This window comes from Sinocyclocheilus grahami, unplaced genomic scaffold, assembly GCF_001515645.1.
Source record: "Sinocyclocheilus grahami isolate Dianchi unplaced genomic scaffold, SAMN03320097.WGS_v1.1 scaffold1821.1, whole genome shotgun sequence".
NCBI lineage: Eukaryota > Metazoa > Chordata > Actinopteri > Cypriniformes > Cyprinidae > Sinocyclocheilus > Sinocyclocheilus grahami.
The window spans coordinates 27,064-53,431 of record NW_015507000.1 but is presented as its reverse complement, the minus strand read 5'-3'; the positions used below and the strand labels follow the sequence as shown (position 1 = coordinate 53,431).

Here is a 26,368-nt window from a genome sequence, read left to right as displayed (position 1 = left end):
CTATCAATGAGAGGAACGTCTATACTTCCTCAACAGACAACGAAACCCCACTTTTTGGTTGGTAAAAAAGGTGCGCTCATTCAAAACAGTTGCGTTCGATCCTTCACTGGCTGTGCTGATTTAAATCTAGCAGTTCTGTTGTGTTTGAGTCGCAAGTTCAGTGACCATAGTGTAGTGACGATTCTCTCCGGCCAATCCGTGATCAGCAGAGTTTACACGTCACGTTTTGGTAATGGTACGGTTCACTTGGAACCTCAACCGAGGTGGTACTAAAAAAAGTACCAGGTACCAGGTACTGTACCCAGTGGAAAACCCCCAAAAGTGAACCGTACCATGCAGTGGAAAAGAGGCCTAAGTAACGCTATAAGTTACTTTTTTAGGGAGTGACGCAATATTGTAATGCATTACTTTTTAAAGTAACTTTTCCAACACTGTTGGGCACACCAAATATGGCCGTGTAACAATAGGGCCTTTCGCACAGCGGAAACCTTTTCATAGTACCAGAACTAATTGTGGAACTACCCACTTTTTGGCGTTTTCGCACCGCCGGAACTGGGCGCGATTTTAGTACCGGACTGCCTTTTTCTAGAACCAAATTAGCTCCTACTCCGCCGGAGCAGGGTCTAACCAGCACAACTGGTACTAATCGTGACGTAAGTAGACATTGATTGGCCAAACTCATACGAAAACACCCTCACCCGCCATGATTTAAAACGCTGTGTAAACATACTGTAAACATTGTGTCAACTTATTTCGCAAGTATGGAGAACAGCGATAGATGGACGGACGCTGAAGTATCGTTGGAGATTCTTAGTCCTCCTTTCCGTTCTTTCAATCGCTTTACGTATACGTCGACTTTCCATGTCCATTATTGTGAAACCCCGTGAAACACAACAAAAACACAGCTCCGATCACAGCATCCTCCATCCTCCTGTTGTTAACATTGTTCTTCTTTATTTCCGTTGTTGAATACCGCGCACAAATGACGTCACTGTCGACCGGCTTACGTCACTTTTTAGTGCACACTCTCGGTGCGAATGCAACCCTTTAAATGATACTGGGAAATAGTTTGCGCAAAATCGTCCCAGTACTTTAGTACTGTACATTTAATTCTGGAACTAAAGCGGTGCGAAAGGCCCTAATATGGGGGAAAAAATCCCCCAAAAGTATAAAATTATTCACATTTTGGAGAACTTGTTGTACGCTGTGTGAGCAAAGTCAGTCAATTTTAGTCCAATACGATAACATTAGCTAGTATTTTCAGGACAAAATGATCCTCTTTGGGTGAAAATGGCTGGAAACACAACATGAGGGTTAAAACTGAAGATGAAACGCATCCTGTATCTTTGGATTCAGTCACACTCTCAGAACCAGCTGTAATCTGTCAACACATCATTTCCGAGCACGCTCAGCTCATCTCCATCATTCCTCCCAATATTAAACTCTCTGAAGCCTAAGCATTCAAATGACCTCTCTCGAAGGAAACAGGCTGGTTTTTAGCAAACCGAGACAAAGCTCAATTGGCTCTGTGTGTGTTTCCCATTTCAGCTATTCAGATCAGATAGAATGGAACAAAATGGCCTCTCATTCACCGATGGGAGGAAGCAGTGCACCTCGCTTCCATCCCGCTCGTTTCTGCAGTGGATTGACAATGTCTGCTGCTCAATCCTGGAAAGGTTATGACTGTGCCTGGTGCAGAAGATTATGCTCTCAAAATCTTGGACAGAGAAGCAAACCCCCTCAGCTCATATATCCAGATTGTGCCAGTATGAGTTCAGCTTCACTCCAGCTTCTGATATTATTACAAAATGAAAACCTGTACACAGAGCGGAAAAACATCCCATATTGGGTTCTCTTGTGAATTACAGCCATGTTTTAATATCTTATTCTGTTTGGTTGGGTTTTAACTGAAAAAAGCATGTGATAAGGATAAAATAACTGAATAAAATAACAGATTGGCTCTTGCTACAACTAAGACATGAGGTCTAACTAAATGTAATTGGCTGATAGAGTCAGTGCTTATTTAATTTACACAGCCATGTGCCTTAGCCCTTTAACTGTTTTCTTAACTGGTATTTTGGTAGCAAGATAAAGTGTAAAAACACTGATAAACTCTCTGTTTCACTATAGTGGAAACCATCTGATATATATAATCACAGGTCATGAAATTTGTTGCATACACAGTTAATTTATCTGTAAAGTTCACTACCCAGTTCAGGTCTTGGATGGTCTACAAATGAGCAAACAATGTATTACATAAGGGAGACATCCAAAATGTGCAGTACTTCAGGATTTCAGGATTGAGATACACTATAACAATAAGCCTCAACATAAGCATTGGGTCTTTGTTGCAAACTATGAGTGCTCAAATGAAAGCGACTGGAATAAATTAAGAGGATTTTCTTATGAAAAAGAAATTAAATCTGTATATAAATATTAATTCGGTCCCTTATATGTGTTTTATATACTATAATGGCTTTTCTTCATTCGTATATTCACCCTAACTGAATTTATGGTTCACATTTTTTCATGAAGTGAATGAAAACAAAGCTAAACTAGTTATTAATAATAATTATTATTATTATTTTGGGAGTTGAATTACTGAAATAAATGAACTTTTCCACGACATTCTAATTTATTGAGATGCACCTATATATAAATATTAGTATATAAGTATATTATATTATAAGTATATATTATTATTTGTTTTTTAAGCATATGTTACGTTTTTGTTTTAACAATTAGATTTTCAGTATTATTAAAATTTGAATAGATTTTGACGCCAAATTTAGATTCTCGCGATTATGTCTCAAGGTTAAGGTGTCACACTTTTTTTTTTTTTTTAAGTTTGACTTGGGAAAATGTGTTTGAAGACATTATAATGATTTTGCACACTCAAGAGTCATTAAATCAGACATTTTGTATAAAATGTTATAAACGTTTATCTGAAATTGTATGAAATCAACATGAGTACAAATATCACGTTTAATAGATTGTAAATGTGCTTTCAACTATAATTACATAATAAAAGATTTATCATCTCGAACATCTTTATTTGTCAATGACACAAGGGAAAAAAAAAATTTCCCCCCATGTACCCAAGATTAATATTGGCGATTGCTGCAATGAAAGAGCTGGAGAGGAAGCCCGCGCCTCAGTGACGTTCATTCCCCATCAGGGATCTTTGTTTTGCATCGCTTCCCAATTTGCATTTGTTTCTCAGGTTTTCCATACGACGCTCCAGCCGCCGAGAGCGCAAATAAGGCGCATTCCTCCGCGAGCGGCCATTCGCATCTCCAGCATTCCCGACGTTGGGACATTTGGAGTAATTCGAGCTGAACGCAGGAAATTGCATGCATTCGCCCCGCGTCCTCGACACCCACTCGCAGAGACACGTGCGATAGAGGTAAACAGCCGAAAGATTCGCTCGACAAAATTGGCCTCGCGCTATCGATTCAACAGCAGATAACGTAGCCGCTGTCAGTTCATACAGCATGTCGGATGTATTACCGTATAACGAGGACAAAATGACTCATTATGGCAACGACGGGGACGAGGAACACCTTTCCTTCACCTGCCGCCTCCAAGACACCAACAACTTTTTCGGTGGCAACCAGAATAAACGACCACCAAAGCTCGGGCAGATCGGGAGAAGCAAAAGAGGTAACGGGCAAAGCCTTTCTTCATTGCACGAACAAAATTAGTCGGTTGTTACGGGCGCAGATGATGCGAAATTCCATGTTGCGCTTCCCGATTACGCCTTTACGCACGAAAATAGCGCGTGTCGAATGATTTCACGTGCGGTATAATCAGTCTCCTCTGCTTAAACTGTCTTATTTTCCGCTTCTCGAATAGACAGCGATTAGGACACAGTGATGTATTGCGCCATTTCTGATGTATTAAAATTCATGGCAACATGGAATCTCCATCTTTGTGCTTGTGCGTAGCGAGAGGCAATAGAGCATCTGTGAGTTGGTCTCTCATCATAACCCTAGTGTCTCTGTTCACTGACAGTCATTGAAGAGGACAACGATGGCGAAGCACTGGACAAGAGCACAGAGAAGTCCTCGTCGGCGTGAACGGACCCAAAGACTCTTAACCTCTCTGATGTGTATATCCAAAGACGTTGTGAAGATGCACTCTGGAGACAAGCACTCCACACATTCTCCTCTCGATCTCCCAAACTCCATTGTCCAGGGTTTACAGCGGGGCTGACTGAACCAGCGGCCCAGGGGCTTGAAGGAATACTGTGGTTTCCAAACTATACTCCGAGATATGTGCAATGACAGGGTTTAGTCTCATTAAAAAGACGGACTCTATTTTAGTTTTTGGCTCTAATGAAGCAATTCGATAGACTGAGCTGAGCAAACAATACCATTAACATCAAACCAGTATCTTCCCGCTTAACCCCGTAGCCTACTGGTGGTGTTAATGGTGTATACTAGCAATGTCGACTTTTTCTTCCAGAGTGGACCTCCAAAGAGGTTCCACTATGTATGTGTAAAAAAAAACAAAAGGCTATTTATTAAATCTTTGGATACATATTTTGCAGTGTTGACGGTTGAGCAACCGTTTTATATGGAACGATGACGAGAAGTGACTTTTGCTTTCGATAAATGTTTTGTATGTAGCTTAACTGTGATTCTCGTGGTCTGCTTCGTTTCATTTCATTCGTCTGATGTTCGCTTCGATCTGGAACGTCAGTTTACCGACAGTAACCTTATTATCGTAAAGCATATTAACTGTAGATGTGCCAAATTGATCCTGACAAGAAACGTATCTTTCTGTGCTTTCTTCACATGCACAGGTTTATTAATATTAGGTGGTCATGTTTACAGGGCTCTTTCATACTACTTGTGATGTATTCTAGTTATGCATGACGAACCTCAAGACCTCAAGAACGTCTTCTTGAATATATTACGTATTTATCTCACAGAACATTTCTACAGAATATCTGTTATAATAAAGATTTTGAGAAACATTCAAAGAGACGCCGCTCTTTTTTTTCCCTCCCCCTGACACATCTCTAAATGCTCCGTTTAGCCCGGTTTAATCTGTGCACATGCTCAAATCCAGGGGACGTGACATTTCCGGCTCTGCCACAAGCTTTAAATGATTCATGGTTTGGGATGAGTGTTGTCAAAGCGCACCATTTGAACTCCAGTCCGCCGAGGAATCACAGCAAATATGATCTGCAGACTGTACGAGGGAGTTTTCAAGAGCTTCTCCTGCCAGTCTGGAGGTTACGGTTATTAGAAATGCTGGCGGGATGGATGGGCTGCCATGGAAACAGATTCCACCCTCCTGAAATTTCCATTGTGTCCACTAGGGAAACCACAGCAGAGGATCTGACAACGTGGAGGAACGTTACAACTTTTGAGATGTATCGTTCAGCTGCGTCCATGAATTATATTGTCTCGCTGTGGCACTAATGCAGCACTAAGCCCTATATAGTAGGCTTGTCTTATACAAGTTATCCATAGTGCCTTTTATCCATTCAGCACTTTTCCAAAATTATAAGGCTCCTAAAAGAGGCATACGAGGACACTCGCTCCATTTGGAGACAGAGACATTTCCTAAAAAGCGAAAAGCAATCTGAGGTTCTGCTGTGAAGTGATGAGTTCAGATTGTGACATCATGCGTTTAAAAAATGTCACAAATCCCAGGGAAGACTTAGTGTACGACTGCATGTGTGTGTGTGTGTGTGTGCGCGCGTATGTGTCTCTGTGTGTGTGTGTGTGTGTGTGTCTGTGTCTGTGTCTGTGTCTGTGTCTGTCTGTGTGTGTCTGTGTGGATGTGGATGTCAGCCGAATAACGTTAGCTCACGTCAGAACGCATTATGTAACGCACAAAGGAAGTCGGCGTTGTGTGGTGGCAAAGCCTGGTGTGTGTTTGGTAGAGACATGCAAATAATCTGGCTCCTGCTGCAATTTGCATTTTGCTTCGGTTTCGGCGGGGGGCTCTGGGCTTGGGTTTCATGGGAGTGCCCCGATCAAAGACAATACGACTCACACATGTTAAAATGGATGCCTGCAGAGGCATGATCAGAATAGGGAAATTTTGTGGTGGCTTTGGAAATGGAAGCTGTGGAATGTTTCTGCAATTCTGAGAATTTCTGGACGGGTTGCTGCAATTAGTCGAGTATGAAAAGAACTATTTGGAATGTTTGAGCTGCTGACGTAGATTGTTCAGAGGCTGAATTGAACTTTCTCATGTGTTTTTATGCTAATGGAACAAAACAATTTTTTTTTATCATCCATGTTTGTTATCTGTCAGTGCTGAGCAGTGCTAATCAGTCAGTATATAAGTCATTATGTGAAACACTAGTCAAAGTCTTCAAAATGAAGGGAATAAATAATTTAATAAAACAATAATTTAATAAATAAATAAATAAGTTAATAAATAAACAGTTATATGATATTTATATATATATATTTACATAATCAAATAATATATAACAATTTTTGAACATTAAATCTGTCTATTATTATGTTATCTAATTATCTATCTATACATATGCATACAATTATCTATATGTGTAATTATATATATATATATATAAATATTATAGAATATATAAATTATTTTGCAATACTACATAATACAATTATTGTTTTGAATGTGTATATATATATTAAATTCTTACATTTAACTAATTAAATCATATAATATATCATATTGTTCAATGATTGATATGATAAATCAATCATATAAATAATAATATCTATATTAAAATTAATTAAATAAACATATTAATTCATTTCTAATTCATAATAATTCATTATTAATGAAATCATACAATATATAATTGTGGAGTGATTGAGATGATAATTCAATTATTATATAAATGATACCTGTAATAAAAAAAATTATGTATGTACGTACATGTTAAACATTTCATAATATTTTCTGTAATATATATTATTAAATCCTAACAGTTAAATAAACAATAATTAAATCATACAATATATCATATTGGGCAATGATCTATATATAAATATATATATATAATTTATCATATCAACATATGATAAATCAATCATTATATAAATAATAATAATTCTATTTATGTGTGTGTGTGTGTGTGTGTGTGTTAAATCAAACTAAATAAATACTGTTTTAAATATTTCAAAATACTTCCTATAGTTAAATGCATTTAAAGCATTGTTATATCTTTAAATCATGCCGTACAGTATATCGTCGTATTTAAATGATTGAAAAGGTCAGATGTGTCACAAGTTGCAGTGGATTTGTTTCGAGGACTGCTTGTGATTTTGCTGGGAGTCTGAGTCAGAGAGCCTCACTCAGTATGTACACCAGAAGGCTATATACACTGTTGGCTGACTGGACTGTTTCCATGGTTACCATTACAGGTTTTTGCTCTCTTTGCTACTGCAAAGTCGTCAGTGGAAGTGTACAAGAATGTTTCAGAGAGTGAATTTTTGGTGCAGAGGCTTCAAAGAAAACATTCGGAACAATTGCAATACGCACTTGGTTTCGAATGCGAATAATCGCCTCGAGCTCTCTGTGGAAATCTCTGGAAGTGAAACTATGATGGCAAATATGATGTAACAGAGCCACAGCTGCTAATTCAAATATCAAAAATCATACTGCGTTCCTCCGATTGGCTTCCCGCTGAGGATGGTGTAACCCTATTGTGTCTAGTTCAGAGGTTCTGAGGAAAGGCATTTAAAATGCATCAGCCGTCCGCAGCTAAACGCACACCGCTAACAAACGCTGCGCTGCAGAAGCAAAGCCACACAATACCAGAGGTCACTTCACAAGCGATTACATAGAGATCGTTTTCAGAGTGGGCTCTTTGTCTCTCGGTGGCGCGGAGCGACTGGGTAAAAGCCCAGGGCAACATGGCTGGTAACTGTGTAAGTCAAGCTCTTGAATAAAATATGTTGGCCCAGATGGAAATCCACCATTGGCCGCTGGATTAGACCCACATGTCTAAAGGACTTTGTCCCGTACACAAACAAACCGTTAGGACAGTGACTAAGCACCTGAAGCATCACAACTTCATTTAGGAGGGTGGATCAAAGCGCAAAGTTGTTTTACTTCCCTTGATATTAAGAGTCCTTCAAATAGGAAGCATTCAGATTCGTGTATATATTGTAGATTAGATAAATCAACATTCTAAAAATCCAGTCATACTTTTTTTTTTTTGTCCAGGTGAAAGAGTACCAAATAGTTACTGACAGTGTTGGGGAAAGTTACTTTTAAAAGTAATGCGTTACAATATCGCGTTACTCCACAAAAAAGTAACTAATTAGGTTACTTAGTTACTTTTTATGGAAAGTAATGCGTTACGTTACTTTTGCGTTACTTTTTAAATCTGGACAGGGCTTGCTTGTTTGTTTTTAAAATAAAAAAGTTATATTTTTGGCAAATATATAAAAGCCTTTTCACACCAGACGTGAAATGAATGCGCCTCAGGCTGAAGAGAAAGTCAATTTACGTCCGTACAGTAGAATGCAGAAGAAGAAAATTCAACACACTTCAGCAATAAAAAAGACACAAATGTTTGTCTAGAGTCATTTTTGCTTATTATTATGGTTGAACTGGTAACTTGCGTTACTTATTTCAAAAAGTAACTCCGATATTCCCTTGTAAATTAAAAAGTAATGCGTTGCTTTACTAGTTACTTGAAAAAAGTAATCTGATTACATAACTCACGTTACTTGTAATGCGTTAACACTGGTTACTGAGTGTCAGCATTATAAATAAACTAATGTATTATTAAGAACGTAATAAGGCAGTGCTGGAAACACGTTATTGGAGAATGATTGCCTGTCTACAATCACAATAAAGCACTTACGTCTGGATACGAAATGCTCCGGTTATTCCAGTCAGAGCTCTGTACATGTTGTTTGCCTCACTTTTACAGGCAAAACCAGTACATGTCTGCATAAGAATGCTATTGAAGCAATTTTATCATCTGTAGCACATCCTTTAGACCTCTTGAGACCGAAATGTCAAACGTTTAGGTTTAGGCTATAGATGCCTAAAGGATCATTAGGATGTGTATGTGTTAGCAGTTTATGGTATCCAAGTGTTATTACGTATAAAACTTATAATAATAAAATATCTAGCACGTGATATAGTATCTAGTATGTAAAAATTAAATATTTAAGTTGAGATTGTTTCATAATCGTACCTTTTATCTTAAAACCTCCACAAAGGAAAAAATAGTCTAATACAATGTACAAAAAAATCAGCCTAGCAACAAGACAAACACTGCAGCAATATTACAGTAAAAGTAATACGAAAAGGTCATTTAGGTAGCTGTAGCTGCAAAGTTAACTTATGCTAAAAATTGGAATATTGCATAAAACATTTGCAAAGCATCGTTTCTGCCGTTGCTGCAACAGGGGACTTTGCCATTTTTTCCCTAGATAATGACTATAAATGATTATATTTACTAAACCATCTCTCCACATTTCAGTGATGTTTACGAAGTCAATTCTTTTCCAGAAATGATGTTTTAAAATCTGCAGACCTCACGGTTCTTCCAAACATCCCAATTTTCTAAAACGATTGTCCAGTCACATAATCTCTTGATGCAAACTCACATACGTGGTTTGTTGTGCGTCAAGGTTTTTTTATGTAAATAAATATCTGCCTTATAATTGAGTGCATACACGTGGATGGAAATGTGGAACTACAGCATTCACGCTTTGAAGGATGGCGAATATTAGGAAATATCTGACCGCTGAATGTTGTTTCACACATCTAGATCAGGAAATAATAAATCAAATTCAATTCAATTAAATAAAAACAGACAGAAAAATACAATTCTAATATAATATTAAAATATTATTCATAATATAATCATATTATTACACATTATATAATATAAATAATAGTATAATTGATGATAAAATTATAAACCAATATAAAATATTTCAAGTTATCTCATGTTGCTTTAGGTTGTTTTAATGTGCACATCATAGTGGAAAATGGTTGAGCACTTCAGCTCACTAGGAAGAGAAGATGAAAATACTAGCTCAAAGATTGTGACCATCAGTCCAGAATCAATTACTCATTGAAACTAACAAGAGAGCCAGACCACAATTAAAAGCTGTCACAATCTTGATAGTGAAACAGTGAAATAGTCAATAATCAATATACAAATAAAAAGAGAGCTTATAATAAAAATGTAGGTCTAAACAGTCCATGTACATTTTGTTAAAATTGTGCTGCAGTAATAATGCGGCATAGCTTGCTAACTTTGGTTTAATTAACTGATTAATGATTATATCAGTGGTTTTGATTCATTTGAATGAATGACATATTAAATATTTTTGCTTTTTATTCATTTACAACACTGTAAGCAATAGATGCATGCAGTAGCTAAATGAGCAGAATTTAAAAAAGCCTATATTCTTGTTTGAACACATAATTAGGGCCTCAATGCTTGAATTCTATAGTTGATGAAAGTCCAAATGCAGAGAGAACAGAACAATAGACATGTCCCCCTTATTTTAAATATATAATGTCTCATTCTAGCTAATTCTTCTCATCTGTCATTGAGAGCTTGCCTGTCTGTGAACCCGTTAGAGAGGTGTGTGGCAGCATCTACAGGCAATGTAGAGAACTACTGATATCAAAACTTACACTTGATCATTGCATTACAGCATTTGGACGACTGATCTGAAGCAGAACATCCTGTAACACAATTTAAAAAGCCTCTTCAGTTTTGACACACATGCTGAGATTTAGAACATGACAAACATGAAAAATACAAGTACAAATAGTAGATACACAGAGTGCTCTTATACATATTATGCCAGATATATGATATATACATACTGGTAAAAAAAAATGTATAGCCTGAATGCACTGTAAGTCGCTTTGGATAAGAGCGTCTGCTAAATGCATAAATATAAATATATATATATATATATATATATAAATATATGCAAAAAAAACAGAATGTGTGAAAATAGATCTTCACAGGTACAGCAATATAAAAAAGAGATAAAAAATGTAATATTAAAATATTGGATGTATGGTTTTGTTCCAGTAGGTCTAGGGTGTTCAATTATGAAATTACATATTTGCCCAATAAATGCACTGTCGAGCAGTGTTGGGGGCAACGCATTACAATTTCAGACCAGATGGTGGATCAGCACCTAGAAAGGACCTCCACAGCCCTGAAAGACAGCGGAGACCAGGACAACTAGATGAGCCCCAGATACAGATCCCCTGTAAAGACCTTGTCTCAGACGACCACCAGGACAAGACCACAGGAACCACATGAGTCCTCTGCACAATGTGACTTTGCTGCAGCCTGGAATTGAACTGCTGGTTCGTCTGGTCAGAGGAGAACTGGCCCCCCGACTGAGCCTGGTTTCTCCCAAGGTTTTTTCTCCATTCTGTCACCGATGGAGTTTTGGCTCCTTGCCGCTGTTGCCTCTGGCTTGCTTAGTTGGGGACACTTCATTTCCAGCGATATCGTTGACTTGATTGCAAATGATTGCACAGACACTATTTAAACTGAACTGAGCTGGATGTTGACATCACTGAATTGAATGATGAACTGTCTTTAACTGAAAAATGAGTGTTTACGATCATCATTTTGCATTATTGACACTATTTTCTTAATTAATGCTGTTCAGTTGCTTTGTCACAATCTGTATTGTTAAAAGCGCTATATAAATAAAGGTGACTTGACAATTTAAGTAACGTGAATTACGTAGATTACTTTTACAAGTAACTAGTAAAGTAACACATTACTTTTAAATTTACAACAACATATCTGAGTAACTTTTTCAAATAGGTAATGCCAGATACTTTGCTTTCCCATTTATTCACTGACAGCTCTCCCGTCCCAAAATTTTTTTTTTTTTAAAAAGTGCAAAATAAACGCTGATTAAAAGTGCAATAAGATATAAGATAAAACAACTTCTTGGTTGAATTTAAAAGGGTGCATAATTGCACAACAAAGGCTCTATAGGCCAATATCCCATGGGACGCTAAGACTAGACATCCAAAATGTTTGTTTTTAAGTAAATAAGTCGTATAAATATATATTTTTTAAAAATACATATAAAACAGGAATTTTTATTACACATTAATTTGTACAGGTAGCCCTAAAATGTACAAATATGAATATACATTTTGCACAATATTACACTGAGGATTACACTCAGTGGAGCCAGTGTTGGGGAAAGTTACTTTTAAAAGTAATGCGTTACAATATTGCGTTACTCCATAAAAAAGTAACTAATTACGTTACTTAGTTACTTTTTATGGAAAGTAATGTGTTACGTTACTTTTGCGTTACTTTTTAAATCTGGACTGGGCTTGCTTGTTTGCTTTTAAAATAAAAAAGTTCTATTTTTGGCAAATATATAAAAGCCTTTTCACACCGAAAGTGAAATGAATGCGCCTCAGGCTGAAGGGAAAGTACATTTACATCCGTACAGTAGAATGCAGAAGAAGACATTTCAACACACTTCAGCAATAAACAAAGACACACAAATGTGTGTCTAAAGTAATTTGTGCTTATTAGTACAGTTGAACTGGATCATCGAAGGTCAGAAGCAAAGACATTGGTTAATAGTATGGGATTAAATACATAAAGGATATTTGTGTTGTTTAACATTTAATTATTACAGGTTTGCGTCATATTCTGAGTTGCATTATTTTTATTCATTTTGAGGAATACTGAATCTGTGTGCTTTTGTTTTTGTGAGTGAGATGAATTAATGCATATTCATATTTATTTTAGAACTACAGTAACATCTGATTTCTCTCAACATGGGCACAGCAGAGCTGTCAGTCAATAAATTGAAAAAAAAGAAAAAAAAAGTAACTCCGATATTCTCTTGTAAATTAAAAAGTAATGCGTTACTTTACTAGTTACTTGACAAAAAGTAATCAGATTACGTAACTCGCGTTACTTGTAACGCGTTAGCCCCAACACTGAGTGGAGAAGTTGCACTGTCACTGGGTTTTAACTGTTCATGAAGTACCTTTCGTTTCCCGTCCTGCATGGTGCGGACCGTTTAAGAGGAACCAAGTACAGCCGAGTCTGTTTCCGGCCGGAGGTGTGAGCGTCGCACCCCACAAGCAGCGAGGCCCGACACTCGCCATTGTATGAATTTGTTGCATTCGAGTCGTTTTCCGTTTATTTTTATTAAGTTTTTAATGTGCCGTTAGATTTAACAGTCCGTTGTTAAATAACCGACTCCCGTTTTTAAGGACAAACGTTTTATTTACAATTAAGGACATGGCAACAGATTCGTGGGCCCAGGCTGTCGATGAACAAGAAGCCGCGGCGGAGTCGGTGGGTTTAAGCCCGAACTCTAACAGAGCAGTTCTAGACCGCTGAATAATGCAATCAAACATTTTACCAAGCACAATAACTCTCTTAGTCATGCAACAGTCTTACTAGGTCTGTGTGCGTACAACTTTAAAGTTGTTGTGTCGCAGTAACGCTACATCGCTTGCTAAGTGTGTTTTATATAATGCAGTATATAACATTAGTGTAATATTAATCTTTTGATATTTTAGTTCCCTTTTTTTTGCATTGCATACGTTGACAAATTGAGTATACATTTCAAAGTTTTTAAAAAAATTCTTCAACTTCCTGAAATGGTGGGATTGTTGGGAGAATATATATATATGTGTGTGTGTGTGTGTGTTTTTATGGTTTTCACTTTGATTGACAGATAGGCAACTTGCAAATAAATGAAAAAGATGACAAGCTGAACGCTGCAGCAAATGGTGAGAAGAACTTGTGTGACCTGCTAAGTTAGATTTGTATGTTTGTGTATTGCTGTTGTGGATTCTCATGATGAATGATGCTGATATCGTGTTTTTCGTCCTTTCCTTTTATTGATAAGGTGCAAAGACAGAAGGTGATGGCGTGAAGACGGAGGACGAGGATAAAGGTGACGTTCCCAGCCACAGTCTGTTTTCTTCAGTTTGCCTGTCTGTTTATTCTCCGCATGAGACTTGACTAACACGGATCTGAATTGCAGATGACAAGGCAGCACAGTCACTGCTGAATAAACTGATCCGCAGTAATCTAGTGAACACGACCAATCAAGTTGAAGTCCTTCAGAGGGACCCGAGTTCTCCGCTGTACTCGGTCAAGTCGTTTGAAGAGCTGCGATTGTGAGTTTGACCGTGTTCTTCCTCCTCCTGATTGTATTACAGCTTTAACAGCGCTCGGACTAGCATGGGAATGTCTTATCAAATGCATTTTCTTCTGTTTACTTTGTTTTTTTTTGCCAGAAAACCTCAGCTACTGCAGGGAGTGTATGCTTTGGGTTTCAACAGACCCTCCAAAATCCAGGAGACCGCATTGCCCATGATGCTCGCAGAACCGTAAGTTCATTAACCTTTTCTTCTCCATTTAAATCCAGCTTAATGCGGTCTTTTTTTGGTGCTAGATCAAAAGTGGTTTTCTGTATGTGTGCTTCAGTGTCTGTTAGTCATGTGTGCACCACATTAGGTTCTTGTTCATGACTTATTGAACTTTTGACATCAAGCATGTTCTGCGTCTTTTCTCATTCATGCGTTTCTTTTTCAGACTAAGTCAAACTTTTAGTACTGTGTTTTTTTATGATTCTTTTGTGGTCAAATGGCAAGTTATGCAGGATCCCAAAAACTGTGACATTGTTAAGCACTGAATTGTGTATAATTGGAGAAACTAATTAGGGTTGAGTACCGTTTACATTTTAACCGGTACGATACCGGTATCGGTACCTGAATTTCGGTGCAGGTACCCAACGGTACCTTTTTTCGGTACTTTACTCTCTGTGTAATTACAAAAACATTTATTTCAGTGAAAAAATAAGTACAAAATAGGGCCCTACAAACTTTTTTCTTTCTTTTTTTTCCCCCCCCAGAAATTCTTATTAATTTTTCTGAAAATCAAATGAAGGCTTTAAACATTTATTTTAAATCAAATGAAAATTAAACCCTTTTATTTTTTTGGCAAACAAACTGAGGTTTACTGTTGACATTAATACATGGAAGAAAAATTGTGTGAATATTCCTTTAAAACATTTTATAATAGGCTAATAACTGTATTATTTTTTTTCTACAATTCAGTGATTAATCTGGTTGTAATATTTTTTTATAATTGAATTGTTTTCTTTAAATTTGATAGAAAATTGAATATTTAAAGATGTACAAGAGTAATATATTTCTGTTACAAGTTAAACCGTACTTTTATTTTGACGGGTTTCCATGAAGTTTCTGTGTGTATACAGTATGATGATGCTAGTTTTCTCAAATGAAACGCTAAAATTTTCGCGAAATGACTCTCACAGCAGCTCAGGATTATGTTTTTGTGTTCATGCCGTCATATAGTGAGACGCAGAGGCCGAAAATCACCGCGAGCATCACGCGTGCTTCAGTATTTGTGTAGTAAACAAAACCACGTTTCCGCCATTCATACATACAGAGGCAAGCGGAACATGCAGGATTCATATTTAAACTGTCTTTCTGCATTTTAATATTCACAGAAACTAGTTCATATCATATTCGAATTAAGTGAAATTCGAATAAAGTGAATTTATTTGTCCAAAACTGACGAATTCCGTGGCATTCCGCGCTATAGAGTAAATTAGGTTTTTATGAATGGACTCCACGATCCCGTCCGCATTTTCGCAGAAACCATATGGCTCTAGAAATATAACCACACTTCAGAACATTTCGGCTTGCCCTGTGTGTTGTCTGAACGAGTTGCAGGGGTGACAACACGTCACAGGGTCTCTCTTTCTCTCTCTGTAACGCTACATGCGCCCAGATGCGTTCTCAGGTACCGAAATTTGGCACCGATTGATTTAACGTGAATGGGTACTTTTAAGGGTACCGACCGAATTGCGTCGGTACTATCGAGTTCTGTACCCAACCCTAGTATTAATGAGAGCAGAGTTTTGAACACATATCTTTTCGTGTCCAGTCCACAGAATCTGATCGCTCAGTCTCAGTCAGGCACGGGTAAAACGGCTGCCTTTGTGCTGGCCATGTTAAGTCACGTGGACCCTGAAAACAAATGGCCTCAGGTATGGCATGCATCAGTGTCAGTGAATGTAATGCATAAATGCATGGCAATAATTCAGCTCTTTTGGTGTTAATGTCACTCTGACTCTCTGTGCCCAGTGTCTGTGTGTGTCCCCCACATACGAGCTCGCCCTACAGACAGGCAAAGTCATCGAGCAGATGGGCAAATTTTACCCTGAAGTCCAACTGGTGTATGCCATCAGAGGAAACAAATGTAAGCGCTTTTATTTTAGGAGTTAAGATTTTCTGCACAGTCCTCTAGTAACACTATCTGTTATATTACTGCATGTTTTATCGCACTATCAAAGGATAACTACATGTTTATTACACAGGAGTAGCTTGTAATTGTGCATGTTATTATGTGGTGTTTGGTCCAGTGGAGCGGGGAACAAAATTACAGGAACAGATCGTGATTGGCACTCCTGGTACTGTTTTGGATTGGTGCCAAAAGCTTAAATTCATCGAGCCCAGGAAGATCAAGGTGTTCGTCCTGGATGAAGCTGATGTCATGATCGCCACACAGGGCCATCAAGACCAGAGCATTCGTATCCAGAGGTACAGGATTTCTCTCATAGTTTGCTAAATGTTTGCAGTGGCCTTTTAAAAGTCTAAGACCACTTTGAACATCCATGCATCCATTATTATCATCATTCATTTTTTAAATGGTTATGACAAAATGGATCAAATATATACATTTTCTGTGTTCTGGACATAGGAGTAAGTCAAATATAAGGCCCTTTGAAATGTTTTATTTTATATAAAAAAAATTAATACAAATGTATCTAAAATGGTGGTAATCAAATGAAGGCATGAAACATTAACAATTTAATTAATCTTCTTAAAAAAATTTTTTAAAAAGCCTTTGTCGGGGGGTAAAAATTGATTGAAAGTTTAATGGAGTAAATTAAGTCGAGGAGTCTATTCCATCAGCTCCTATCCAAATAATCTGGAAGTGAACACCCCTAGTTAATTGGACAGCCCTACGTTTTCATCCAAAATTTGTGTTTCATCCACATTTTGTGCATCATGGAAATCATAGGGTCCTACAAATATGGAAGGATCCCCCCCCCCCCTTTTAAAAATTTTTAAGGATAAAATACTTAAAAGGATGCAGTCCTATTATGCTCTTTTATAAAGTAATGCTTGGTGGTTCATAATTTACACTATTAAAATACCTTTCTCTCCAGGCTGGCACAAACAGCTCGATTAGTTCCGGCTTTGATGAAGGTCCGCCTTCCGAAAAATTCCCTCATGTTGTGGAAGCTGTCCTCAGTAAAATGCGCAGCACACAATAGCAAATTGGGGTTATAATGCTCAGGAACAGAGTTAAAAAATAAATTGCAACCACTGTTTCCTGACCTCATCCGCTTTCGAAGCCCAAACAAAGACGTTTGGGCATGGAGGTGAAGAAAAACAGCGTTTCAGGCGGTCGCGCACCGGACGAGAAGCGCAGCGTCGCGCCACGTCTTTAAAATTAAAATACATTATTTTCTATGAGTGTAGGCAGACCGGCGGCGCAGCTACGTCATGTTATACTTGTAAGAATTGTTCTAGACGTGCCGAAAATTACGCTACAGCACAGCAGCTCTTCTTCTTGGTTTTCTCTGATGCACTAACTCTGCAGCGGCACTTCTTCTTCGTTGAGGTTTTATCAATTAAGGATGTTGCTTTATATATTGTCCTTAATTAGTTTAGAGCATTAGGAAGAAATTAGCCTTTTTGAATTGCAGAATTAAAGTATTACAACCTGTTGTTCTTGCTTTTTTACAGGATGCTTCCTAAAACTTGCCAGATGCTGCTGTTCTCGGCCACATTTGAAGACACCGTGTGGAACTTTGCAAAGAGGATCGTTCCCGACCCCAACATCATTAAACTTAAGCGTGAGGAGGAAACTCTGGACACCATCAAGCAGTACTTCGTCATCTGCAACAGCAAGGAGGAGAAATTCCAGGCTTTGTGCAACATCTATGGAGCCATTACTATCGCACAGGCCATGATCTTCTGCCACGTAAGTAACAATACCATTTGTTGATATGGAGCCATTATTTCGTATTTATAAATCACTGAAAGAAGTGGTAAAACATGGAGCCTTCCAAATATAACCATGTGATTTGCCGTCACAGACCAGGAAAACTGCCGGGTGGCTGGCAGGAGAGCTGTCCAGAGAAGGCCACCAGGTGGCGCTCCTCAGTGGAGAGATGCAGGTGGAACAGAGGGCAGCGGTCATCGAACGTTTCCGTGACGGCAAGGAGAAAGTTCTCGTTACCACTAATGTCTGTGCTAGGGGTATGTCGGCTGTCTGTCATTTTACCTTCAAGCTCATCTTCAGTTCAGAATGAGTAGATTTTGCCTAATGGCTTTTTTTTTTTTTGCAAACGTTTCTTCTATCAGGTATTGATGTGGAGCAAGTTTCAGTCGTTATCAACTTTGATCTGCCAGTGGACAGGGATGGAAACCCTGACAACGAGACGTATTTGCACAGAATCGGGCGTACTGGGCGATTCGGCAAGAGGGGGTTGGCGATCAACATGGTGGACAGCAGATTTAGCATGAACATCCTCAACCGCATCCAGGAGCACTTCAGTAATATGAACTCTTATTTCTCATAACAAACTGATCAATGTCCTGGAGTAAGCTCTATCAGCAGAGTCTGAGACATTCTGTTGATTATTAGTAGGAAACAGTCCCTTATAGTTCCTCATTTTCTGAAACACAAAAATATACAAACTAATGTTTGTGAAAATGTTTACAATAATTCATAATTTGCATAAGGCAAGACACTGGAATGAAATACCGTAGTTTTTGAAAGGGCACAAGGCTGACATCTCTGAATTCCTTACTAAAGCCGGACTCAGACTACAGTGTTTGTTAAATCATAACTGATTATAAAATCTAGTTTCAATAGATTCTTCACAGAATTTTCATCTCTCAGCTGCTAATTTGTTAGCTAGTGCACTAGCAGTTTTCAGCTCTCACACGGTACGTTCAAAACTGATGCGGTGTCTCCTTAGTTCTTCTCGTTGTCCGTATGGTTTTGGTAAGCTTTCAAGGTCAAGTTATTAGGGATGTAATGATTCACCGCGAGCCGGTTGAAAATCGATACAAATATGTGACGATTCAAATCGGTTGAGATATTAAACGAATCGCGATACATTTGGGGGTGGGAGTTTATATGAATGTGTTTCTGGGGGGAACTTACCGTCTTTAGAAAAGTTTAGATGAGGATTTTCTTTTCATCTCGTCTCTATAATTCATGTTAAAGCAGCGTCTATAAGCGCTGCGCTGCTTTGTTTACAGCGGTAACCTAGGAAACGCTGTATTACTGCTGTTCCAGAAGCGCCACCTGCTGTCAGAGAGTGAATCTGCATCTCATTCAGAGCTTCTGCTCTGTTTCGTGCAGATGCTTTGTAGTATAGTTACACAGAACTAAAGTCAGCATTCTGTTTTTGTTTTAAAATGTCAAATTATACAATCTAATTTAATTTAAAAACTGCTCATGTAGCATCTACGTTTAGATTGTGATTCAAATGCAGTGGTCGCTTCTAATTTTTAATGGAAAGCCAAAGGCAAAGCCTTTGTTTATATGAAGAGATTTTTTTTTGTCTTATTTGATTAGATTTGGGGTTTGTTTTAAAATTTCAATTTAGTTTTGTTTCACAAAGAAATGTGCAGCATTTTGTTCAAGCAATAATAAAAGGACTAATTATATTTTGTTTAAAAAAAAAAAAACACGTGAGAAAATCAAATCATGAAATCAGAATCGTGATTTGAGTGAATCGTTACATCCCTACAAGTGATGCAGGCATTCATGTTGCTGCCACACTTCCTCCTCCTCGGCTGTCCAGTGGACATGTACTGCAGCTTGTTTAAGAGTCGCACATTGGCCTTCGTGAAAGTACTCATGTAATCATAATCATCCTGATCTAAAATCCTAAATATCAGGGCAGCCCTGATGTGTCTGAAAGCAGATCGGGAGGTTTAAGATTTGATCAGTAAACGCTTAATTACCAGCTGAACATCGAAACTGACCGAGGTCCTGGATGAGATTTGTTTTTCTCAGATTCTCAGCAGGGGTAAATCGGGGACGAACGGATTTAAAACTCCTGTAATGTGAGCCCATGTTACATTACATCCATTTTTTTTGACCATATAGTAATTTATTTATTGAACAAAGCATCTTATTAGTATATAATGGTTTCAACTAACAAATTTATTTTTATTATTTCTCTCCGAGTGTTCAGTTTCCAGTGATCAACATTTCACAGCTGCTGCTGATAGAACTTTTAAACTAGGACAATTTCATTATTTAACTCGTATCCATACTTTTATTTATTGCCATGTTTTCATGGTTCTGAATGTGGGTTAATTCAATTATCCGTTTCCTGTTACAGATAAGAAAATCGAGAAGCTGGACACAGATGATTTGGATGAAATCGAGAAAATCGCCAACTGAGCGGCCGTCTTTGTTCTTCTAATAGGACTGGAAGCAGAGCTGTGCCAGAGAGGATGTTTACATGTGGAGGAGTTTTATCTCTGATGGAGTTTTTATAGGTTTTGTTTTAAACACATTTCACTCTTTGTACTTAATAAATTTCGAATGTCTAGTCTTAACGTCACGTGTGCGAGAATGCTACAGGAGCGGTCCGGGATAGTGGCACGAGGAATATGCCTTTCGATATATCAACAATTTCATCATGAACCTTTGACACTTAACAGCCTGCCTTCACATAAAGTGTGGGGGAAAAATTACATTGACCGTTATATTGATTTCTAACATCCTCGTGTTGTCGTAAATGTTGATGAGATTTGTGAAATGAGCTGAATTTTCGATCACGAGTGTGCAGAGTGCTACGTTTCATGAAAAATGAGCATTTTAAGTCAAGTTTATTTGTGTTTATGAAATCTGGGTGCAGCTACATTTGATGCGTGTCACTCCTAACTAGGAGTCAAAATGCAGGGTTTATTTCATATTATGAGATTGCTGTTATACATTAATACTCAATAACTCATGACATTGCTACAGAAGGATGCTAGCATTTATTGGCTTTGAATTAAACGCAAACAGTTTCCAAAGTCCTTTTTCTGGTATAAAATTATGCAAAAGCCAAAGATTTGTGCCTCCATTGGATTCGCCAGTATTTAATATGGAATAACACAAATGTATATTCATCATGTCCAAATATTGTCGTGCGTATTTAAGTACAAAGAGTGAAACTGTTATATTTAACAGATGCGTCACTGCATTCGTTGTAAGAGTGCTCCGGAGTGGAAGTGTTATTTGTGTTCCCAGTAACAGACTGCATTGAATTGGAAATGATCAGGTTCAAGTACTCGAATGCAACTGAATTTGTAACCGCAGAAGGCTGTGCCACATTCCCGTTTGCAGCTGCCTTAAAAATGTAAAAGGCAGATGCGAAAGCGTCCTCTACAATCTCAGTGTATTCTTCAGGGTAGCCGTAGCAAATGATAATGTAACCACTCTAAACTCAAACGACACTGCACTCGACTCCATTACATATGCATTAGAGTAGACGTATATTTTATTCATTGGTATGCGAGTAGTGAGGTTGGGGTAAAGTGTGTCGGTCGCTTCTTTGAAGGGAAGACTTTTCTTGATAAAAGAATGATTAGATTGCTTGAATATATCTCCTGTTGCCTTGTTCATTCTCTCAGTTTGGTTCAAGCTGTCGAGTTGCAATGATATTAAATAGAGGGTTTGCAAAGAAAATGTATGATTAAACTAAAGGTCTGTCTAGAAACCATCACTTGATCTGGTGTCGCATCAGAGAATAAATGGACTTGTCTGTTATCAAACACATTCCTGCATAATCGTAGCATTTCTACATTTTTTTTAATTTTTAGTATGTAACTGAAATACCCATAATGCTTGAGGACAATTCAATGATGACGTTTTCACATCACCACAAGGCTGCTCGTAGTCGTTCGAGTCATATTCACCTCAATGAAGATGTATTTATAACAATCCTTTTTTTTTTCAACAAACGTGCACTTACAGCTGACAAATCAGCCTTTTGAAATGATTAATAATTTCCGTATTTCACCTCAACTGAATGTTGATGACAAAAAAGTATGTAACTCTGAAAGTGATCTGTAATGACAGACTCGGTGTGTGTTTTTGGAGCGGATCAGTGACTGTCTGGACTCTGGATGTTACAGGATGAGGAATGCTTGCCGCGAATCTTGACAAAACTGTTTAAAACTGATAAAACCTCTCAGATCTGCTGCTTTTGTGCTGATATTGATGTCTGAATGATGTGTGCTAGAATAAAACTATGAATCAAAGTATCTTTGACTAACTTTTTGTAATATTTTAAAAAAATATATATATATATGTAATTAAGGATATATATTACTTGCATATTCCTATGCAAGTATGGTTTTGACACAGGCAGGTGTTGGAAAAAAAGGGATAAAAAAAAACACTTTAATAAATGTTTTAACATATTTACATTTGATATTGTGAGATATTTATTTAAATGATTATTTTACTGTTCAGCCAGCATACAAGCTCCAAGATCTGCAAAAACAAAATCATATTTAATACCGCTGTAAAATGCAGGATATTGTGGTGGAAATGGATAATTCGAATGAATGGCTGTTAGGACATATTACATATAATTGCACTGTATACACTATATTACCTGAAGCAGCATGCATTATGCAACAAACAGCAGTAATACTCTACGCTCGTCACATTACCTCTATTCTGCATATTTGTGCAATCTAGTTACCTTCTCATTATTTTGCATTTATTTTTGCATTGTGTTAACATTCATTGACATGGAGGGTCAAGTCGAGCACATTGCATTTTGGGATATGTTGTTCTGTGCAGTGTGTGGTTGGTCTTCCAGGTAGTCTAAAATGTGCATACACGTATAATGAGTAGAGTGATATTCTGGACCCAAACTGCCGGTTCGTACCTGTATCTCTGTACTGTACGTCGGTCAGAAACAGGCCGTGGGCTGGGGCCGTCAGGTTTTGTGGGAACGCCAGTGAATCTGGTGTTTCTAGCAGCTCCTGAATCTGACTAACAGACAGTCTACCCTGACCGACGGCAACCAGCGCCCCAGTCATCCTCCGCACCTGTGAGCGGAAACATGGAGCTTTGATTATGTGACTACTATTGCTATATAAGCTATCAGCCATATTTCATCATCAAAGACATTCTTTCAAATCCACTGAAATGAAATGCATGCAATGAAATTCACACATTTAACACTTGGAAGCAGACTACCTACAATGCAACATAAATATCATATTTATAGGGGAACAAAGCCAGTACTTACTTGTCTGTATAAAAAGGACCTACTTTTAAAAGTGAGCTCCCAGAACTGAATATCTCTGTAAGAAAATGCACAAAAATCAAGCAATTTGAAATCACTTTCATTGAAGCCACCAAACATGACCAAAATTCCATGTGTGCAAGTGACTGAACAACAGATTCATGGGTGAAGTCTGAAGACCTGACCTCTTTCGGGTTGTCTTCTTCACTCAGCGTATTATTATTTCTGCCTAGTTGGCACACTATTTCTTCCATTAAAACTAAAGCTGCCTGCATCAGATAAACAACTGGACCTGCAGCAGGAGCACTGAGCGCTCTGGATAACATGCAATATTTACTGCTAGAGAGGTCCAATGTTTCATAGTGCTTTTTGTTTTTTAATTGACGATGAGATTTGTTTGGACTGACTTCATAGAGACGCTAAATGGGATCGTCTGGCTCTCATTTAATCACAGCTTTGAATGAACAAACAGCCAGAGTGTGTTACATGAAGAGAGATAAGCATACAACACCGACGCAATTAAAAACCTCAAAGGAAGCACATGTGAGTCTAAAATACATACCTGCACTTCCAGACTAAAGAAAAATAGTGTACTGCTTACTGTACTCTTTAAAAATTGTATATGAAATAGTATGTAATGATAAAATATGAGACTTCAAATAAACAAATGCATTAATTTTCCATGACTTTTCCAGTTGTGTGATGACTGTAAATAAAAAAAATATTCTAAAATTATTTTTATATTTTTCATGTAACGCACCCTGGATGTTTCGGACACAGAGAAATATTTATAGCTTAAGAAAGACTTGAATTGAAAATAACCTCAAACATTATATTTGCTATATAGAGTTCATGAATCTCATTTTTTTTAATTCCCCAATATTTTCAGATTTTCCAGGACTCCTAGAAAACACTATTCTCAAGATTTTTCTAGTTGAACATTCCTTTTCACTTCGGAACACATCACATTACAGAAGTAAAACGGGTTGCAAATGGCATTTTATGTTGTCCAGATAGCATCTCATGTGCGTTTTAATCATATTTTATCTGAAAACTCTCAGTAGTTCAATCTGAGGAGGCATTCTCATTAATCCTATCATCAGTTAAGCTAATGCTAACTAACCAGACCCTTTATATAAGCATATCTTGTTTCACGAACAATAAACCCTTTGGTTACCTCATCAGCTTGTCTTTTCCATATAACCAATCAACACAATCAATCTACTTGCAGGGGCTATGTGATCCCTTTTAATGACTATCACCCTATTGTAGAGGAATATCTGATCTCATTAACTAAGTGACTGAACAAATATTTCATATCTAACTCATGCATTGGGTGCACCTGGACATCTAAGCTTTTCCATTTCGTAATTAATTCACCTCCATATGACATGAGCGCTGACGTCACAGATGTAAACGATGAACACGTGGACATAATCATGATGTTTCTTGTGTGTGAAGTCCACTCCATTCATTATAATACAGATGAAATGTGGCATTCATTTAACTACTCCTACAGTTTAAAACCTTGTTTGCATATTAACAATTTTATCTTGTAGTTTTGAATCCAGGTAGATAATAATACATGTATAGTTTAAATTCAAATGAATGGTTTGCCCAAAAAAATTCACATTTGCTGATAATTTACTCAATAATAGCCTCAGGCCATCCAAGACGTAGATGAGTTTGTTTCTTCATCAGAACAGATTTGGAGAAATGTAGCAGTACATCACTTGCTCACCAATGGATGCTCTGCAGTGAATGGGTGCCGTCAGAATGAGAGCTGATAAAAACATCACAATAATCCACACCACTCCAGTCCATCAATTAACATCTTGTGAAGTGAAAATGTGGATTATTGTAATGTTTTTATCAGCTGTTTGGACTCTCATTCTGACGGCACCCATTCACTGCAGAGCATCCATGGAATGTTACATTTCTCCAAATCTGTTCTGATGAAGAAACAAACTCATCTACATCTTGCATGGTCAGATGGTGAGTAAATGTTCAGCAAATGTTCATTTTTAAGTGAACTATTCCTTTGTGTTACTGTGTATATATGACCACAAAAGGAGATATTTTAAAGAATGTTCACTCTGCTGATGATACCAGGCATATGATGACAGAATTGTCCTTTTTTGAGAAACTGTCCCATTAAAAGCAGCTAAAGTCTCTCTTTTGGTAGAAAAAACACTTTTCTGATTTGCATTTCTTAAAGGGTTATGCAGCAAAATGCCATGATCAGTTTTTTTCACAAACAGTGACATGAGTGTGTGTGTATGTGTGTGTGTAAGTGTGGATGATAAATGCACTGATCCCCTGCTAATCTTGACATTAGTGTGAAACAGAGCAGATAGTGTGTGTGTGAGTGTGTGTCTCCCAGCTGAGAGCCGCACGTGAAAAACCCAAAATGACCTGCCGAAGGGATCCCAGTGTGAGTTGATTTTAAACATATGTCCCAAAGGCTTTTGAGGGAGGCACGGATAATCATTTTTGTTTCTGAATGCAGAATTATTTTTATATATAAAACCAATTGTGATTAAAGGATTATTCTGGGTTATTTTTTAACTAAGGTTACTGTAAGTGATATCAGAAAGTGATATCTGAAATTAGGAGCCAAAAAAAAAAACTTTTTCCACATATACAGTGGGTACGGAAAGTATTCAGACCCCCTTAAATTTTTCACTCTTTGTTATATTGCAGCCATTTGCTAAAATCCTTTAAGTTAATTTTTTTCCTCATTAATGTACACACAGCACCCCATATTGACAGAAAAACACAGAATTGTTGACATTTTTGCAGATTTATTAAAAAAGAAAAACTGAAATATCACATGGTCCTAAGTATTCAGACCCTTTGCTCAGTATTTAGTAGAAGCACCCTTTTGATCTAATACAGCCATGAGTCTTTTTGGGAAAGAGGCAACAAGTTTTTCACACCTGGATTTGGGAATCCTCTGCCATTCCTCCTTGCAGAGCCTCTCCAGTTCTGGCAGGTTGGATGGTAAACGTTGGTGGACAGCAATTTTTAGG

General features: G+C 37.6%; 3 protein-coding genes across 4 annotated transcripts in view; 2 read left to right on the top strand and 1 right to left on the bottom strand.

Moving 5' to 3' along the window:
- Positions 1-3,127: 3,127 nt before the first annotated feature.
- On the top strand, positions 3,128-4,940 carry LOC107572850 (calcium/calmodulin-dependent protein kinase II inhibitor 2-like). The gene is made up of 2 exons (XM_016259280.1): positions 3,128-3,663; positions 4,015-4,940. Exons 1-2 carry the CDS (start codon positions 3,495-3,497, stop codon positions 4,077-4,079), a joined length of 234 nt encoding a protein of 77 aa, XP_016114766.1. The 5' UTR covers positions 3,128-3,494; the 3' UTR covers positions 4,080-4,940.
- An 8,089-nt stretch (positions 4,941-13,029) lies between these two features.
- On the top strand, positions 13,030-22,340 carry LOC107572851 (ATP-dependent RNA helicase DDX19A). Of its 2 annotated transcripts, XM_016259282.1 has the most exons (13): positions 13,032-13,108; positions 13,241-13,300; positions 13,686-13,740; positions 13,860-13,907; positions 13,998-14,133; positions 14,254-14,346; positions 15,932-16,034; positions 16,132-16,246; positions 16,410-16,587; positions 17,803-18,040; positions 18,156-18,318; positions 18,424-18,615; positions 20,424-22,340. In XM_016259282.1, the coding sequence occupies exons 2-13, from the start codon at positions 13,244-13,246 to the stop codon at positions 20,483-20,485; spliced, it is 1,440 nt and encodes a 479-aa protein (XP_016114768.1). In that variant the 5' UTR covers positions 13,032-13,108; positions 13,241-13,243; the 3' UTR covers positions 20,486-22,340. The 2 variants fall into 2 exon arrangements, with proteins under 2 accessions (XP_016114767.1, XP_016114768.1); XM_016259281.1 differs by having other exon boundaries at positions 13,030-13,300.
- Positions 22,341-22,512: 172 nt separating this feature from the next.
- The window catches only part of LOC107572846 (tRNA pseudouridine synthase-like 1), a 12,339-nt gene continuing 8,483 nt past the window's right edge, over positions 22,513-26,368 (bottom strand). Inside the window, exons 4-6 of the mRNA XM_016259275.1 lie at positions 23,340-23,394; positions 22,974-23,136; positions 22,513-22,570 (exon numbers count right to left, since the gene is read on the bottom strand). Of these exons, the coding sequence (XP_016114761.1) occupies positions 22,539-22,570; positions 22,974-23,136; positions 23,340-23,394 (250 nt within the window). The 3' untranslated portion in view covers positions 22,513-22,538. The remainder of the gene's footprint in view (positions 22,571-22,973; positions 23,137-23,339; positions 23,395-26,368) is intronic.